The sequence below is a fragment of the Paramormyrops kingsleyae genome, chromosome 1 (genome assembly GCF_048594095.1).
Source record: "Paramormyrops kingsleyae isolate MSU_618 chromosome 1, PKINGS_0.4, whole genome shotgun sequence".
NCBI lineage: Eukaryota > Metazoa > Chordata > Actinopteri > Osteoglossiformes > Mormyridae > Paramormyrops > Paramormyrops kingsleyae.
In genome coordinates, this window is record NC_132797.1 from 74,766,311 (window position 1) to 74,785,835 (window position 19,525).

General features: G+C 45.8%; 1 protein-coding gene across 4 annotated transcripts; it reads left to right on the forward strand.

The window, feature by feature from the left end:
* Window positions 1–124: 124 nt before the first annotated feature.
* LOC111838252 (adaptor related protein complex 1 subunit sigma 2) lies at window positions 125–16,212 on the forward strand. Of its 4 annotated transcripts, none has more exons than XM_023801064.2 (6): window positions 125–266; window positions 1,764–1,942; window positions 5,436–5,544; window positions 5,834–5,971; window positions 8,475–8,543; window positions 14,994–16,212. In XM_023801064.2, the coding sequence occupies exons 1-5, from the start codon at window positions 264–266 to the stop codon at window positions 8,520–8,522; spliced, it is 477 nt and encodes a 158-aa protein (XP_023656832.1). In that variant the 5' UTR covers window positions 125–263; the 3' UTR covers window positions 8,523–8,543; window positions 14,994–16,212. The 4 variants fall into 4 exon arrangements, with proteins under 4 accessions (XP_023656832.1, XP_023656833.1, XP_023656831.1 ...); XM_023801065.2 differs by lacking the exon at window positions 14,994–16,212 and adding an exon at window positions 11,331–14,987; XM_023801063.2 differs by lacking the exon at window positions 8,475–8,543.
* Window positions 16,213–19,525: the final 3,313 nt, after the last annotated feature.

Here is a 19,525-nt window from a genome sequence, read left to right on the forward strand (position 1 = left end):
GAGCGGAGCCTAACACAGCCATACGCTCTGTTAACTGTGTGGCTATGGGCGGGGATAACGGATTTTTTTAGCCAATGACAAACCTGGACACTAGACCATTATCCAATAAACTTATAGAGGTTTTTCTGAGTAACCTAACTGATGCGCCCAGAAAACAACGGCCAGGAGACTGGAGGAGAGCACTGTGAATACTAAGCTGGACTTATTGTATGTCGGTGGCTCAATTTACAAGTTTTTGTGCATCGGAGGCCTGAATATAATTCATGGTAAGCTTGGGAGCGGTGTCCCTTTTTAGCGACGTGGGAATGGCTTTTTCAAATGTAGGTGAGCCGCAGGGCATTATTGCCTGTCAGAAAGTCCCGGCGCAGCGAGCCCCTCCGGAGCTGCGGGCCGCGGTGGGTAATGAATCGGCGGCTTCACTTTGTAAAAACTACGGTGCCACATCGGTAACGGAGGCGGGCGGGCGCTGCGGAGCCGCGGAACGGCGCCGGGCTGCCGCGTTTGTACTTTATTAGCAGGTCAACTCCTGTATTGTTATAACAGTGGATTGTAGTTTGAATAAATAGGTTTGAGGGTGTTTTGCGGATGTGAAAGTAACTCGGGGCGGCCTGGTGGGAGCGAGGGGGAGGGACGCGCCGGCCCGGCAGTGCAGCCACCCCGCCACACACCCTTTTTCGGCTTATACCCTTTTCCTTTAAATACACTAGGTTTGCTGCGACTCGGTTGGTTCACATTATGCTGATGGGCCCAAAAACCCAACGTTGTTTTTATTTTTTTACCATTCTCCCTTTGAAAGGCTGCCACCGCAGCACCCTGACATAAAGGCATGCTTACAGACAGACACTCCACGTGAAATCACCCTTTATTTTCCTCTTACACTTTTGCAGGTTCTCTTAGTGATTTTTGTTTCTTTTTTTGTGGATGATCATGATATTTCTTTAACGGCATTTGCGGAATGTCGTACGATTTGCACGTCGTCGTTTCGTGTCCAAAATGCGAAATTCACTGTGGTAACCTATAAACTGTCAAGTCTGACTCTGAAGTCATTTCATGAAGCCCTTGTATCCCAGTGTTCCTAAATGCTAAGCCGATGTGATTGCATGGAATGCCGGTGTTATTTTTCGTGTATTTTTGCTTTCAAGGACAAAGAGAGGTGGTGGGCATGAACCCGTTTGATGGGGGGGGGCACAGCCTTCATTGTTGCCCTTGTCACTACAGTCCATCATTTATACTTTGGCACATTGTGACTGATGGCTTTGAAATGAGCTCTTTCGGGGCAGGCATGGGGGGGGGGGTGCTCATTAAAGATCAAAGGGACACAGTGGACTTGAAGTCCTTTGGATTAAGTCCCGGGGTGTGGGCGAGGGGGGGGGGGGGTTGCACCATCAAATAAGGTACTTAATTGTAGTTGCTCCAGTGAAATATCTAGCTGTCTAAATGGGTTTAATCTGAATCAGTCCCTTTTGGATTAAAAAAAAAAACAATGGATGCATGCAGGTTTGATTGCTTGAGGTGAGGGGCATGCACAGCTGGGAATAGTTTACACACAGCAGCAACTTCTCCAAAGTGACAGCAGATTGTTCATGGTGATAAATGGGTGTTGGGTAGCTTTAGGGGCTGCAGGCATCACGTCCGGCACGTGACTGGCGGAAACCTGCGATGGTGATGAGTAATCCGCTTAAGTGCAGTTTGGCTTGGCATGGCCAGTGACCCTGCTCACTCTAACTATCCCCCCCCCCCCCCATCCCTGCCATCTCCCACAGATGCAGTTCATGCTGCTGTTCAGCCGACAGGGCAAGTTGAGACTGCAGAAGTGGTACGTGCCGCTGTCAGACAAAGAGAAGAAGAAGATAACCCGGGAGCTGGTGCAGACCGTGCTGGCCCGCAAACCCAAGATGTGCTGCTTCCTGGAGTGGCGAGACCTCAAGATTGTCTACAAAAGGTCGGCCAGTGGCTGCACACTGCTGAAGCTTTCGAAAAAAAAAAAAATAGAAAAGCTTTAAGAAAAGCACGTTGGAGCCTTGGTGCCAGAATGCTGCATCTGAAAATGTAACGCACGCTTAACTACTGGGCAGACTGATGCACAGTGCAGCTTTTGAATTTTAGCCTCGAAGGAAATCAGAAAAACGAACAGGTTGTCCATTTGGATGCCTTCACAGATGCATGTCGGCACAAAATCCCCGTTATGCTTCGGCCACACGGTTAAAGTATAAAAGAATGTGGTCTTTGTGGGCCTAAATCCTAGTTCAGCTTTACAGGCTTTAAATACAGCGTTGTTTGTTTGCTGTGTCTGAGCTGTTGCGTCGGAGGACCCTTTCCTGCCAAGTCTGGGTTGGGTGTGGCTGTTTAGTGTGCAGGCTGAATGGCACTGACCCATAATGCACCAAGGCAGTAATCATTATGCGCGTGTGATTTGCAGTAGTGACAGTATGCTCTTCCTGAGCTGGCAGCAGTGTAAATAAGCTGGACTTTGCTTGTAGTATTTTTTTTGGGGGGGGGGGGGTTTCCATGGCAAAAGCTGGGTACCTGATAATTATCCCCCCCCCACCCTCCGCTTTTCGGGTTATGAGAGGAAGCGAGCCAGGCCCGGCAGGTGCCGTCGGTGGCGCAGGTGTTACAAGAAAAGGCCCGGCTCTCGGCAGACGGTGGGTCACCTTGGTTGATCGCTTTATCGGTGTAAGAGCTTGGGGGAGGGAAAAGCACGGATCTGAGGAACAAAAGCGAGAGACGGGCTTGGGGCTTACCGGACCTGTTTTTAAGGTTTTCCGTTGATCATCAAGATCCACACTGTTATGCCCCAGTTTCCCTACCGTTAAGCTGATCATGTTTGCGCAGGAGTTTTCGGAGGGTACACGCGTTCCTAAGCGAGTCGCTATATGTAGGTATTTAATTTGGCCAGCACCTTCCCCGTGACCCAAACTCCTTGCTGTTTGTTACTCTAAGCATTTTATTCTTGACATATGAACAAATTAGGTGTTTTGGCCTAAAATTGCTTTCACTCAATGTGTATATTTAGATTAGATTATAATGAATACAAACAAATGAATTTTTTTAATGTTCTTTAAATCAATGAAGATATGTATGAGTGTGATGTCTGCCTTACATGGATGTAACTTGCTGCATAATGAGCTGGCCGATTTGGCAAAGTATCATGACAATTTTTTTTCATATCAAACAACATTGATAATTATCCTGTTATAATTCAAGTAATGATAACTTTATTTCTATGCTCCATTTTTGCTTAAAATTCCATTAGAACTGCCCTTAAACAGATGCCGAAAAGGTGACAAATCGAATATAAATACTCATACAAAAATAAACTTTTATCGCACGGCGCAGTACTAGAAAATGCTGACAGTACGTTTTGTCACTAGGTTTTTTCTCTGACTGCCTCGCTGTTCGTTCCAGGGATCGGGTTAGAGTAGGCCTGGGTGAAACGCCCTGCAAATGAAATCAATGTTATCAGACATTCTAACAATATTCACCACAATATTCAAAAATCCATATATAGAAAAGAGTATAATATGACAGGTGGTTTTGAGTTTTTCTGATTATGACAAAATTGTTTTACTAAGAGTTATGGAGTGTGTGACTGGTATAATGATAAATTGTACCAACAACAAACTGAAGGAATTTGATACTTTGGAATTTGTTTAAAAATAGTGCATTATAACTGTTAATTATGAAAGAAAACAAGCATTTAGTCTATACCACGATACACAATTGAGGACGATATGAATGTTAATAATCCCAACATGATATTTTATAGATGTGTTGCACAGCCCTATGTGTAACTAAAGGGATTTTAACAGTGGCACAGATAAGTACAGTTAGTACATTTTCTGTCTTGCTAAACTCGCTCGTTGTTCTTCATGATGTTGAGGACACTGGCAGCTGTTAATAGGAGTTACTCTGCTACCATGTTTCTCAGTTGGTGACTTATTTGTAGGACATTGTAGGTCAGGTGTCATATGACTGAAATGGCCTTTCTGTGCTCTATTGTAGATATTTTGCAAAATGCAAGTCTTCACTTAGGCAAACTTGTTTAGGAAACAGATTGCAAGGACATGAGGAACATCACCCACGCTGAGCAGGAGCCCAGAGGTTTTCTGAAAGTGCCTTTGATCAAATTTTGCTGTTCGTCCCCCTTTCCACGTATTACATTCTGGCATCTGTCAGGGTACCTTTGACTGGATAGAGGGATTGCTTTCTGTTCTCATTAGGTGATATCAAAGAGGATCGTTTGCAGGCCAGTGAGGAAGGTCTTGTGCTCTTAACTGGCAAGACGGATCCAGCAAAAGCAGCAGAAATATGCACTCGCTTTGTCGCTGTTTCCCCTGATTTATCGGAGCCGCCCTGGTCTTTCAGGTAGATGCTAGACCCCCCCGAATGTTTCATGTTCTTTGGTATGTATTGTGAAAGAACAAAAAGCTGTCGTAAAACATGAAATATTTACTGCAATTGTTATATTTTTTGCCTTAAAAAAATAAGTTGTATAAATAATGCAACACACAGATGATAGGGAAAACGCTATCCGCTCGGCTAAAAAGCATACGGTTTATTTTTGGTGCAGGTAGTGTTGTTGTTTTGTTTTTTTTTAAACCCCTCCCTTCCAATACTGTGAATTTTTTCAAGTGAATTCCTGCACCCCAGGACATCGACTGAAGGACGCCAATAGCCACGCAGTCCTCCGCTGCGGATGCCTTCTGTAATATGGGAGAGAGGGAGAGGAAGCTGGGCCACATTTGATTCATTGAGGGCAAGGCATCGTGCAACGGGCCTTCAGATGAATATGTGCTGAAAGTAGCAATTCTGTATTACGGGGGGAAAACAGTCCTCAGCACATCTTTTTGTGTGTACTTTATATATCGCTTTTAGCACCCCCACCCTTGCTTAGGTACTTAGTCTTGTGTTTGAAAATACCTGCTGAAAAGCATGAGCTGTCCTCTCTGCTCTTAGTGGCCCCCCCGCGGTAACCTCTGGCTTTTCTTTACGCCCCTGTCTGCCTTATTGTCTCATTTTTCCTCCCCTTTGTGAGCTTTCACGGTTTGAAAACCCACGATGGGTGGGTGGGGGGGATCCTGTCAATCAGTTCCCGCATTAACCCTCTTCTTTTATTTATTTTTTAATTGCTTCGCCAGTTCCAACTGGATTAAAAGCAAGCAGTGATTGACAGCACCACCTTCCTTCTGGTCTAAAGAAAAGAATTTCCAAACATCTGCTTCAGAAATGTGTGGATGTCTGGTCTGGGGGGGCGACGGGCGAGTGTGTAGGCTTTCAGCCAGTCGCAATTGTAAATTTGGACCGAAAATTCTATATGTGGCAACCTGGACCAGTAAATAAGTCATGAATCCCACCCCTAAGAGACCTGAGCAGTTATTCTGTCTGGTCTCTCTTTATACTGACAGTAGGTTCTCGTTCCCTTTTTTATATAGATACGCTAGTTTGTATTTCTGCTGTGCCATAGAGGATCAAGACAACGAGCTCATCACCCTGGAGATCATCCACCGATACGTGGAGCTGTTGGATAAGTACTTTGGCAGCGTGAGTCCTTCATTTCTTTTACAGTCCTTTGCACCGCTGATTAGTTATTGTTTATACTCATCGCCAAACCAACCCACGTGAAAGATTTCCAGCATGAGCAACATTCAGCATTATATTGAACAGTCTTGCCATGGAGTGGAATAGGGTCGCTGTAGCCACTGTGCCACACTTTTCAGCATGAAAATGGATGTAATTTAATTTCTGTATGGATAAATTTCCCAGCACATGGGCAGTGTGGTCCTGTTTCTCACTAAACATGGCCCTCCCAACATGCTCCATTCTCCAACAGGTCTGCGAATTGGACATCATCTTCAACTTTGAGAAGGCCTACTTCATCCTGGACGAGTTCCTGCTGGGTGGCGAGGCACAGGAGACCTCCAAGAAGAACGTGCTGAAGGCCATTGAGCAGGCCGACCTGCTGCAGGAGGTACGGTTTGGGGGAGGTGTGGGGGAACCCCAAGGGGGGGCTCGCCATCTTGGTGCTAATCTGCCAGCCGTCCAGCAGTCGATGATTCCTTGCCCCCGCCTCCCAGATTTCTTCACCCACCTTATTCTCTTGTCCAGCTCTGATCGCAGCCTCTCAGATTCCCTCTGGCTTTAAAACTCTGTCTCCAAGCAGTGATCCAGAAATTGTTCTATTTGATGTGGATTCACACCCGAGAGACCCAGAGTAAGCGCAGGAAACGCCGCACCCCTCGGCTGTCCGCGTGGCGCTACTCACGAGTCCATGAGTAGTTCCCGATGCCACAGATCGCCTCATCGTGTAGAAGTTGAATCGTTCGGTAAATGGAGAGCATGTCAAATTCTGAAATGCCAAGGCAGTGGGTCAAACTTCCAAAGAGCAGAAACCAGTCTGCCTAATGGAATTATCCTCAGCATCGTTTGAAGGGGGAGGCGTTTCTGGCAGAGCGAGACACTGAAGGTTACGGCCTTAGACGTAATGGCTTCCTCCGAGATGCTCGCAGGAGAGCGTTTTTGAGCCCCAGAGGGGAGCGGCTTCTGCACGGACAGCTGTCATTTGTTCATATGCTGGTTTCATTATCCTATTAATAGTCATCACATGTATTCCTCTATTCTCTGCTTGCAGTTCCTGACAGGGTCTGTTGTTCCAAATCAAAACACCTTTTTGCTTGTTGTTTTCCCCTCTCATCCTTGTTCTCCTCTGATTTGTTTCTCTGGTTCTGCATCTCACTTCTGAATTCCAGAATAGAGACTTTCAGATCCGTCTGTTACCAGGTACTGTCCATTCACACTAATGGCAATTAATGCAGCATAATCGCTTCGTCGACGGATGGTCACACCCTGTCCTGACCAGGCTTGACCCATGTGGCCCTCCATGGTGCCTCAGACCCTCTCCAGGTGCATTTGGACAAGTGACTAACTACCGTATCGCAAATTAATAAGGGGGCGAGGTGCCTGCAGACTGAGAGTGTAAATAGCGCTTCCCTCTGAATGTGTGAGTAGGTCTGTAGCGGCTGCACCATATCCAGCAGCCAGACTCACTGAAGGAAATGCTGACAACTCCTGGGTCTATGGTGGGATTTATTGGCCATTCCAGACTGGGTTAAAATTTAGACTCCACCCTCTCCAGAAATGGGTCACAAGGGGAAGCCTGGATCGGGTCTAATCGGGACCAGGGTTGGGCCGCCCCACATATCTGTTAGCTATAGTGCTGATCAGTGACTTCTAATCCCAGAGTAGTAACCTTAACAGACCAGTGATCGTGATGTTACTGCTATTGAAGAAATTTCCCCATAGCCCATTGTCATAGCTTGTTTTCAGGTGCTGGTGCTCTGGGACCCGTGGGAGATGCACCACTGTGTAGTGAGTCACCTGTAAATGCTGAGTGGTGCAGGGACATGAACACCATCTTCTGAGATGAAATGAAGCCTGTGTCCCAGCCTTGAAGTCCCCGTTTTGTTTTTCCACCATTTATATCCTGTAAATCCAAGCTGAAATTGTTGTTGTCTAATGCTGCTTTAAAACGGTACAGACCAGATTCATACCTTAAACCATTTATTATAGCTGAGCAACACTCACAGATGTTTCAGATGCAAACTAAACGTATTTGTGGTTTAAGCTTCAAAATTGCCATAAATTACCACTCTGCAGGTGTGTAGTATAGGGTGATTGGTTACTCGTACCTACCAGGCAGTGGTAGTTGGGTATGCTTGGTACGATTTGCTGTGATACCTCTTTGTGTACTTTGTATCCTTTTCTCCTCCTGAGTTTACGTCATGCTGCCTGATGATGTGGGGGGGGGGTTTCCTGCGTGTCGCCGCCTCAGATTATCGGCCTATTAGCAAGCGGGCAGGTCTGTAACCATGGCCTGCTGTGAGCAGAGAGGACACACAAAGAGATGCTCCCAACACCTTCTCCTCACGGAGAGCGGGAGGAGTCTGAGCGGCGCCACATGCCCTTGGACGGCGCCCAGCCAGCGTTTTCTGTGTGTGCCTGTGTGTGGGACCGTCATGGCTGCAGATCACTGTAGACAGTGCAAGTTCCTGATTCTTTGGTTTTTAAATTGTCACACGAAAGACAGTCAGTTGCGAATAGATCCCACGTCTGAGGGCGTGGTTGTGTAAGGTGAGGTGCTGTGGAAGAAGAGACCTCATCATCGTCATCATCATCTTCAGCCTGCTGAGAGCGCCTTTGACTGAGGTATCAGAGAAGATGAAGCTAGTGACAGTAGTTAGGTTCCTCTCCTCCCCAAACAGGGAGTACATACACTGTGTGGTGCATACAGATGGTGCATTCATTAATCCTCAAAGGAACATGCTCTATAGGTTGTTGTTTTTAATAAACAAATCCAGGTTATTTTAGACACCTTCTCATTTTATGGTTTACCTCAGCCTGCTCCAAGCGTCCATCCCCGGCAAGGACCGTGGGCCAGAGCCTCTGATCTCATGCCGCGTGGTTTTCTGTTGTAGAGCCAGACTGAAGACTGGGGAGGTTTGGCCACAGAGGAGATCTTATAACAGGGCGAAGGCCGAGACCTGGTAAACGCCGGACTCAGCCGGCAGGACAGCATGGCTCTCCTGCGGAGTGCTGGTTTGCATGCGCCAATCTGCCACACCATCCACTCTACTTCCTGCTTGGTGATGTCGTCGCGGTTTGGTTTTCGGTGGGGGGGCGGCGGCGGCTCCAGGCTCCATCGCAGCATCCAGATCTGAGCCCGAGTTGCATGGTGTCGGTCAACCCCGGGAAAAGGACTAAGGTGGATCCGCTTTACCCAAAGGGCCTGTTTACGTCGCTTAAAAACAGCATCCCGCTTATATGTACTAAGATGGCTGCAGACTATCTCTCTGTGCATTCCAGCTTATCCAGACGTTAAATTTTAAAGGGTAACGGAAACGCTTGTGCACAGGCCAGTAAGACAGTATTGCTGTTGTGTCATCTGGTCTCGGGTGTCGTAATCTAGGTTTCTGTTTTTACACTGTAACCAGGCTCTTTGACTGAAGTGTGGCCCTGTTTCCTCTTCCTCCGTGTGTGGTTCTTTCGGGTTGCAGCGGAAGCCCACAGAGGCTCCCATCAGCCAGGCTCTGGGGTTAGAGGACGCTCTCAATGGGACTGATCTTTCCCCTGTATCTCTAACGGCCCCTGATGACCCTCCAAGCTGTGTGTGTTTTTAAGCGTTTGGCGATGTCAGGCGACCTTTATTCTGGCACTGAGCACTCATGACGTCCTGGCCAGTTTTAATGTTGATTCATCTCTTCTATTATTAATGCCTGAGGTGGTGTCTAACCTTGGTGGCCGATGGAGTCTTTTCTCCAGCCCACCAGATTCCCCCAAATACGACGCCTTTTGCTATCAAAGGAAATTAATATTCACTTGTTGGCCCTGTCATGTTCTTTATCAGACTCTGAAAGCCTGCGTGATACGGCGGGTCTGAATTTTCTCAAAGGGATGCAGTAAAGCAGCATCATGAACCATGTTTAGAAAATTAGTCCCTGTCATTGAAAAATCCTCCTGTTCTACTTGTCCGGAGAGGGCAGATGATGCTGCAGACGGCGGATATGAATGTGGAAGTACCCCTGCTGGCTGAGCTGACCCCGGCCTGGCCCGCATGAGCTGATGGTGGACAGCTCCTGGCACGCTCACCATTCATGCCTGATTAACTTGAGGGGAGTTAGAACTGTTCATAAAAAGTCTAAACTTCATCACTTTATGAAATCCTAGCGGAGTTTTTTTTTTTTTTGTTGTTAAGTTTTATATTTTTAAATGGCAGAAAATAACTTCTGAGTTTCAGGTGCATTCAGGCTAAATTCCTGTCAGCTACCACCTTCATATTTACTAATAATTCATATATGCCTGCAAATAGCATGCCTGTTTATAAAAAAAAGACACCATTAATAAAGGCTGGGGGGCATTTCAGCTTTTTTGGGGGGGGGGGTGAAAAAACAGGCCTGGGAATGAGTTTCACAGTCTGAAGGAGAATAATGACGTGGAAGCTGCTTAGATGGAGACATTCTTTGGAGCATTAAGATTAAACCACTTTAAACAGCCTGTAATGGAAAAATGTCTCCGCAGCGGGACGTTCGGAAAGAGTCAGGAAATGAGCTTCTCTGATGTTAAAGCCCTGGGTGTGAGTGACACCGCTGGTCGTCCCCCCGCGTCAGGAGGCGTCCGTCTGCCTGCACGCTGGCTTCCCCCCATCTGTACTCAGCGAGTCGTTCCTCTGCTCCCTTGATATCGCAGGCGTGTTCCGTCGGGTTAAGCTGGATTAGTGAGCAGACGGTGCACGGCTCCCCACGCTCTGCCTTGTGCTCACGTGCGCCATGCTAGGTCCTCGTGACCGCAGCCTGGGTCTGAGGTGAGCACTCTTTGGGCAGGAGGTGCCGCCGTTCGCCGTTAGCGCAGAGCAGGCAAGAATTCACGCGGCTTTTGTTTTGTTCCCCTCACACGCCTCGACTGTTTACCTGCAGGTTCGCTTTTCCCAAACAGGGCGTCTGAGTCACTGGGTCTGTTCCAGAACTAGAGGTACTGCAGTAAAGTACATCCGTAGATAGTCCGTTAGATCCACTGCCTAGTCATGTGTCGCGTAGATCCAGGTGCAGGTCTACTGCCTACTGCTAGAACTGAAATGATATTGGCAGAATGCAATTGCTTGCTAGTTGCCCTTTATGCGATTTTTGTGATTCTGCATGTGATGTCTTATGAAAATTTGTACGTGCTGAATGTACAAATTTTCATCCTTAGCGGCTGTGAAATAGTCCTGGGTTGTCACAGGTAAGTGTAGTGGAAACGCTGTAGCACAGTCATGAAGGTCTTTGGTCTCTTTCCTAGGGTGGGCATATTAACTGGCTGCTGCATAAGCACCCCCTAGGGGCACATCCAGGAAATGCAAGTTTCCTGTTATTGGCTATGAAAAATGCAACACTTAGAGCTTGGAACTTTCGCATAATGTAACATGTAGCGTGTAGAGGAAGTAATCAATTTTTATTATATGAAATTAATCATGTGATTGCTTATGATGGTTTTTGGTTAAGTAAAACAAGTTAAAAGAATTTGATGAACAGCAAAGTGAGCTGACTAACCAGGTGCTGGTCTTGGCTGTGTTTAGTCCATAGCACTGTAGCAAGCCCACCAGGAAAGCCCACACCCCCCCCCCCCCCCCCACCCAAAATGCAGCCATGTGCTTGAACCCTGGACTGCTGCCAGACCTGGATGTGTTCTGGCCCGGCTTGGTGCTCGGTGCTCCGCTCGCTCCTCCCCCCTGCATGCCGGTTCTGTGTGAACATGCACCCATGCTGAGATTTTCCTGTGCATCTCTCTCTCTCTCGTAGCCCCGTCATGAGTACTTTAACGTGCCTGTGTACTAAGCGGCTGACGTCGCTCCCACCACCCGTCCTGCATGCTGAGCCCCCCCACCCCCGGTGCCTGGCTGCTCCTCCTCTCTCCTCCACCTGCTGTTCTGGGTTCCGGGTGTCCCCCATGGTTCCGTCACTCCATCCATCCTGCTGTCCTCCTCATCTCACACGTTCCACTCATCACCACACCTCTCCTGTGACCCTCACCCCCCGTCGTGCAAACGGGGTGCCTGCCATCTCATTTAACTTTTTGTCTTTGTCCCAGAGCAGCACACTTGCTCACGTCTGAGACTGTGACATTGTTATGGACTGGGTTCCTGCTGACGGGGATGATCGCAGGCCTCCTGATCACTGACACAGAGCTGCGGCTTCGGTTGTGAGGCTGGTTACTAAGACTGACCTGTTTGTATCTGTTTCTGTGTATGGTCTGCTGGCTTTTTCTGCGTAATGATACTGTTACCCAAAGACATCATTCTGTTTCCAAGCCCCTGGTGTGTCTTTCCTGAAATCATTATGTGAGAATAGGAAATGACCCTGTGATGAGTTCTACAGTGATGGGTTTCCTTTGTATGGAGAATATTTACAGAGAAAAAGCTGCCCCTGTGTCTCACTGGTACCCAGTAGAGATGTTTAAAGAATTTAAAGCGACATTGTGAGAACTGATTTGAAATGCATGCCCTTTTCCCCATGATTCAGCATTTTCCAGCATTTTAATAACTTGCATACAGTAATTTTAGCTTATCGGTCTCTAAAGACTGGGTTTGGAAGGTAAGATTAATCGCTTCGCGTACAAAACAAGGATAAATGCTCCTAGAAAGCTGCTTGCTGCTGGACCGTCTGCCTGCAGGTAATTCGGAGAACCTTAAGCTACTTTAAAGCCACTCTATCGTATCGCTAATACATTGGCAAATACGGTCTGTTGTGACACTGCAATGGCGCATCTACACTTTCCTCACAGTCACACTAACATGAAAATGTGCCGTCTGCCCCCCGGTTGTCGTGACGGCAGATGATGAGGCCGTTGAGCTGGAACTGCGACCCACCAGCCTCAGGCCCAGCATGTGTGGAAACGGTCCCTTTCAGGGCCCGCATTTAACCTGCGGTACTGCAGCCCAGCACCCACCTTTAGAAGACGTGATTGAATTGTCATTTGTATCTCCATCCGGCCTCGTGGCTGCGGCTGAGCGGAAGTAATGCGAGGCAGCGGAAAGTTACCTAAAGTAATAATGGAATCAGTGATGAGCATTCTGACAAACGCCGAGGTCTGAGGCTCAAACGTATTGCAGAGTAGGAGCAAGGAGAAGAGTCATTAAATGTCTAATCCCAGATAGCACTCTCCTGTACAGTATTTTGCGTATAACCGCAGTTATTTTATAGTGTTACATTGATTTATGTAATTAAATATAATGAAAGAAAAAAGGGGGATGTTTTGTGGTCTTTGTCTCTGACGGGAAGTGAATTATTCCTTCATGCTAATAGCGCCGTGATGAGCTGTCATTGTGTGCAGAAAATATAAATGCCCCGCAATCGCTGATGTGTTTTACTGTCCAACTGTGTTTATATCCCATGCCTCATAACTACAGTCTCATGCCTCTGTTCTGATGAATATGAATCACACGGATTCATCAACACATTGTCCACTTTTCACCTTTTAAACGGGATGCACTGATGATGATGATGACCGTGACGCCGACAGCTGTTTATACAGAAAACTTTCATTTTCCATGATTATTTTGTGATTCCACCCCTGGATGGAGTAGTATGAGGCATATGAGGAACTGATTAATTAAATCTAATTCCATTTTAATTATCCATAGTGGAAGACTGGCTGTTAAATAACTTTATAATTCTAGAATACTTAAATCCTGGAATTATAAAGGCAGAGATTGAGTTGGTAAGATTAGCTCTGGGATTTTGCAGCTGCGGACTATTAACAGACTGGATTCAAATGCTAGGCTTTAATAAATGAAGAAATGAAATTCACCCCCCCGGGCAGCAGGGTCAGAGTTCTGAGGCCGCATTCCTGTCGCAATCGGAGCGCCTGTGAGAATGCTTCAGGGAAGCGTGCCAGTTCTCAGTCTGCCGTATAGCAGGAGTCTGTGCAGGGGGGGGGCAGCACATTAATAATGTATGGATACCAGCCTGAACTCTGTCTTGGAAAGCTTATCAAGTGCTTTGAAGCAAAATGGAATGTGGTGTAATTGGGAGCCAAGACCCTTGCGCAATGACCAAATGCTGGGCTCCTCTCTCACTCTGTTCTTCTCTCTGTTTTGTGCCGAACCTTTGTTAGGACGCCAAAGTAAGTGTTACTGGTCGTCTGTCCCATCCTGCTGTTAAAGAGACAGCAAATGAGGCACCTGTACCCCCCCCTCCCCCCCCCATGTAACAGGAGGACAGCTGAAGCGCTCGTTCTGACATGCAGTGATCATGCTTATGTGTGGCATGATCCTTATAGGCTGCATTTTGAGTTAGAGCTCCAGTGAATGCCAGTGGCAGCTTCACTGCTACCCGCCTAACAACCCTCACTGCCCAGTTTCACTTAGTCTCCATCAGTAAGCTGATTTTGCTGGGGTGCTATGCTGTCTAATTGGTTGACCGGCATTCGTTCCAGTAAACCAGGGCTCTTCAAATCTGGACCTCGATTCCCAAATCCAGGCCTTGTTTTCAGTTCTTCCTGGTAGTTAGTGTAACAATTACTGATTCTGATTGGTCAGAGGCTTCATACCTGACTGACAGGTAAAGGATGGCTAGAACATCAGCAGGGCTCGGACCTTGAGGACCATGATTTGAATAGTCCTGCAGTAAACAGATGATTTATTGTGAAATTCCTTGGGGAGGGTGTGCTGTCTCTTTAATTCATCAATCCACCCACCCATCTTCCAATCATTGATACTGGAAAGGGTCGTGGGGGGGACCTGGGGTCTGTCCCAGGCAGGATAATGCACAGAGCAGGGGTTCACCCACACAGAGTGTGGTTAAATTAAAGGATAGACACACACAAGCAATTTTGAGTTGCCAGTTCACTTAAAATCTTTGGACTGAGAGCGATAATGCACATGACCAAAGGAGAACATGCAATTCTGCACAGAGCAGGGAATCGATTCAAACCTCTATCCCACTGTGCCCTCCTGCCCACTCGTGGGAGTTGTACTCAAGCAAAAATGTTCTGAGGACAGAATAAAAAATGAGAGAGAATGAGTTCAGAGAAATATCTAATCAGATAGCAGAGGAGGTGGGTCTAAGCAAGTAAAGGACCTCTGATTGATTGCTCGTGCCTCCTCTAGTTGCTTGGACTCACCTGCTCTACAATCTGATTGGTTATCTCTCTGAACCATTTTTGTGTAAGTAAAACTCCCATGAGCCATCCTGCCTCTCCAGTCCAAAAGCTTATATCCTGACGTTTGCCTTTGCAAATCCAACAACTACACCAACAAGCCCCAAGCTAAATCCACTGCATCCCCTGCTTCTTACCATGACATCAGGTGCCCCCCCCCCCCCCCCACCAGCAAACTTTGATCTCCTTCCCCTTCTGCATGTGTGTCTTCATGTATTATCGCATCTCTCACACGATCATTGTCCAAGTCCCCACCACCTTGGTTCTGTCACCCAGGCCACTGTTACCTTCCGTCCCCCGTACAGGAAGCAGAGACCCCCCGCAGCGTTCTGGAGGAGATCGGACTGACATAAACCCGGCCCATCCCCCGGCGGCAGCACCCACGGTGCCCCTCTGCCAGCTCTTTCTTCGTTGTGCTAAACGATGTAGCGCTAAGTGTGTCCATGTGCATTTCAGTGTTGAGGCACGTCCCCTTCTGTCTCACATGCCTTTTGTTTATTTTTAAACCTGGTTAATCTGTGCTTGATGTACCCGGCGAAGCACTGTACACACTCGATATCGAAAAGGGATTGTTAGTTTACAATCATCCGTCTTTTCTTACAGAAATTCTCCTACTGCCTTAAGATACTTCTACAGTATTCGTCATTGTGTTACATGTCTTCATAAAAGGCCACGATTACACTTTAATATAATTCAAAACAGTGAGGTTCTTTTTTATGTATATGTGTCTGTATCTATACACACATATGATATGTATGTATGTTACAGCTAAAAACACTGTTTCCCTTTCAAAAATAAAGGAAATAGATTCAAGGTTGTTCTGACTGGAGAGAAGAAATACAGGACTGAGCCCTTCCTTATACAGGCAGATTTTGAGGATGACAGCAAAGATAAACACCTATATCAGTAATGTAGGAGAGCAAAGTCATTCTCAAGAACATCCTCTTAGTGTTTGCAACCAAAGAAACACTTAGTATTATGAGAGCAAAGTTGCATTTCGGACAGAACTGTGCATTGTGTGATTTACAAAAGAAATCTACGTGAAAAGGTATTTGTTTAAACCAAAGATTTTATTTTTTTTTTTTTTCCGTCTTACTATTGCCCTAAGCAATTACACGGCTCAGTTCAGAATATCATCTATGCTGACGGGAAGGGTTGAAAGCACAAAGCAGTATTTGAATTCATTGCCTGGTATGTCCTGTATACAAATCACTGTGTATTATTGAAGTTCAGCACTGTTCGTTCACAAGATGTAACAGCGGTTAGAATATGCAGTTAATATGGTCCTGGATTTCAACTTAAGCTTTGCTTCTATTTCCTTTATATCACAGAAGGGTTTTCTTTAGTTACGTCTCCTGTTAGCTGGCCCACTTTCATTCACCGTATCTTACAGATGCTCTCCATAGTAGCTCTACCATGAACACATGTCTTACTGTGGGAAGGTGTTGTATGTCATCTCAGTGAAACAATGCTGCAGTGTTTGGTGTTACAATGGAAATAAAATTTGTTTACACTCTGTCAAAAGTGTAGTGCCATGTCACTCATGAACTCCAGTGCCCCTCTCCCTCCTTTAAATAATCAGTAAGGTGTCTCTATGTACATGACATTTAGGAAGAATTCAGGCAAGAATTGGGATGCAAATGAGACGGGGAAAAGCGGTCCAATTTAAGCTGTGATATGGCCAAAGGTTGGGTTATTGTTATCCTCAGCCTTTCAATCCCCAAGTAGCTCATCTGGCTCAATTATGCTGTTGATCCCAACAGAATTAGAATATATTTTCAGATTTTGCACAATATTAACACAAGTCACACCTGGATTTAAACAGCCCTTCCAAAGGCCGTAGAAGAGCAGCATTCATCAAGCCAGGGGCTACAAGGTTAGAACAGTTGCCTGATGAGCTGCGATCTGAACTGAAGAGACCGACAGCAAATCACCAGGCATGGCAGCGAGCCAGGCCAGTAAAAACCACAGAGCTGCCAGACGCCCAGCAAGGCTCAGCGAGAGGCCCTGTAGCACACAGTTTATCCCATTTTCACGCCTGTCAGAGCTACTTCCATCTTCAAAGATGGAGCCGCCCCAATCTCCATACATACTACATACAAGTCGCTCACCTTTTCTGCTTGGTCACTGGATATGAAAACAAGAAAAATTAGAATTTTCCAATGCAGGTTGTGCTTGTTAAGAATCCAAGTACAAATCTAGGAATCCAGACATTTTCACACATCTTTTAAAAATTAATTCTGAGAAAGTGACAAGGATTGACAACATTACATCATATATGAAGCTGATTAATCCCAAATGAAGAGTAAATCTCTAAAACTCGGTCTATAGAAATCCGTTTGAGATAGCACCAGGGACATTTTTTTAGAAAACCAGGTACAGATTCCAAATTACATGACTAACAATATAATCAGTAACGCAATCCTTTGCATTACTCAAAATGTATAATCTAATCTGATTACAGTGGGATTACTTCTATACAATGACTTCACTTAATTGGCGTCATTGGTCTCACTATAGGGTAGGACAATATAAACGATAGATTATTGTCATGAAATTTAAATGATAAGAAAATGAGACACTTCGACAAACTGTCTATGGAACATTGCTTGAGAGCACACATCATAAAAACGAACATAATTCCAACCAGTCATGTGGTGATCTTTTAAAAACGGACACCGTATGCCCAACAAATACACAGCAAGTTTGGTTGAGATAGCAGAGCAGGCCGCATAGTGCTATAGTACATGTGAGTCACGGAAGAGATTAGCGCTCAGCTCAGCAGCTGCAACATCCTTCAAAAAAGGAGATATTGTGGATAAAGTAAAATAAAAAGTTGACTTTGGTGGTGTGACAGTGCTTTGGCAATTTAAAGTCCAACACGCAACTCTGTGTGCTGTAAACTCCAGTAAGAACTTGTGCCAACTAAAACTGGAACCACCACAGACTTATCTGGCCACCCAAAGTATTGGCCCCCAGCAATGCCATTGCTTATAGTCACAGGAGTTAAGGTTTCCACTTTCAAACCAAAGAAGTACGTGATGATACCCATTCCTTCACCCCCAAGATCCCCGACAATACTATTTGCAAAGTGGGGGGGGGGGGATTCCTGATGTAAGAAATTGGATTTTCAACTAGTTAAAATTATATTTGATATCAACAATGGGCACTTTTGCCCATTGTAAACCAGCTAAAACTGAATTCTTGATATCAGAAATTAAAACTGCCTGCCATATATCTATCACTTTTGAATACACTTTGGCTTCCAGAAGACAAAGGTTGCATTGCACCATTATGTTTTTCCTTTGGGCTGCTTTGAGCATGAATGAAATCTGTGCACCCAGCAGTGAAACGCGGACACCTCCATCTTGTTTGCCACTCGGGGAAGCACCCCGAGCACCCCTAGTGTGTAATCATTTAGAATTGATTACAAGGTTGCCCTTCTTACCCACCAGTGTATTTATGGGGACGCCCCTCCCTACCTCAAAGAACTTGTCGCCCAACATTCGTCCTCACGAAACCTCCATTCTGTATCATTACGTCTTTTGAAAACCCCTAAGACTAAACTTCAGAGCATGGGAGATCGAGCCTTTTGCGCAGCTGCACCTAGACTGTGGAATGCTCTTCCTGAGTATCTGAGGACGCCACAGACTGTTGATGCTTTTAAATCTGGTCTTAAAACTTATCTTTTTAACAGAGCTTTTCGGGTCGAATTAATTTTGTAGCACTTTGAGATTTGCTTTCAAATATAAAGTGCATTATAAATTAAATGTATTAACCTGAAGACAGTGTGTGTTGTACACCTCTCCCTCTTCTGTTCCATCAAGATGGTTAGGTTAGCGGTCATGCAGGGACACTGAATTAAAAGATATATTCATGCTCGTATAGCCCCAACTAGAAATATAATCCGGTAGATTTCTTCATTGAAACCTCAGGTTCTTCTAGAGTTGAATGATGAAGCAGATTCCTTAAACTTAAGCAGCTTATTAAGACATAATGAAGATGCTACTGAAAGATGTTCATACACGGCTGGTTCAGGGTCTGTCTGCCCCCCCTCCCGAGGGACGCAGGCCCTTTATCTATGGTCTTCGTACAGACTCCTGCAGCCAAGCCGGTCACATGGCCCTTGTGAGAGTGAGTTGTACTGTATGAGAGGCAAAGAACAAGATGTGAGGAAGCAAGTAAGGAGGACAGAAAGAAATATAAAAGTAAATATGATAAATGTAAAGATATATAAAGGCTATAAATGAACTAAATGAAAATAGTTAAATAGCTACAAATTAACTAAGGAAATCCCTCAGATCCTTAAAAACAGTGATCCTTAAAAAAACTAACCGCAATCTGATTACTTATAATCTTCTATTACACAACAGTGTAACATATGACGATGGGGAACCCTGACTTTTGGCCACTGTTGGTCTCATCTCAAAAACAGCAAAAATAGACTGAATGAGTTTTGCAGTTTGCTCTTATCTCCTGTTTCCGATTGCAAACGACGTTGGTATCGTCATAGCGATTGGTATTGCCAGCTCAGCCATGTGCTGGGGAGCTGGGTGGGAGATGCTGACGAAAACATTTTTAGCTTGGGGGGGTTCGATCGTACCTTTCCGCTAGTGTTTGGGGGGCCCTCCCCTTCCCCTTATGGGCAGCCGTGTCCGGTAGTAGTTCATGTCCTGCTCCCTATAATAATATTAACGTTTAAATCACTAGTGTGTCGAATTTCCTCGTTTGAATAGATTATCAAAATGAAAACAAAAAAAAATATCAGCTTGAAAGAATTTTGGTGTCGCTCCGCACATCCCGACCACGAAGCCATTTATGCATCTTCGAACCACAT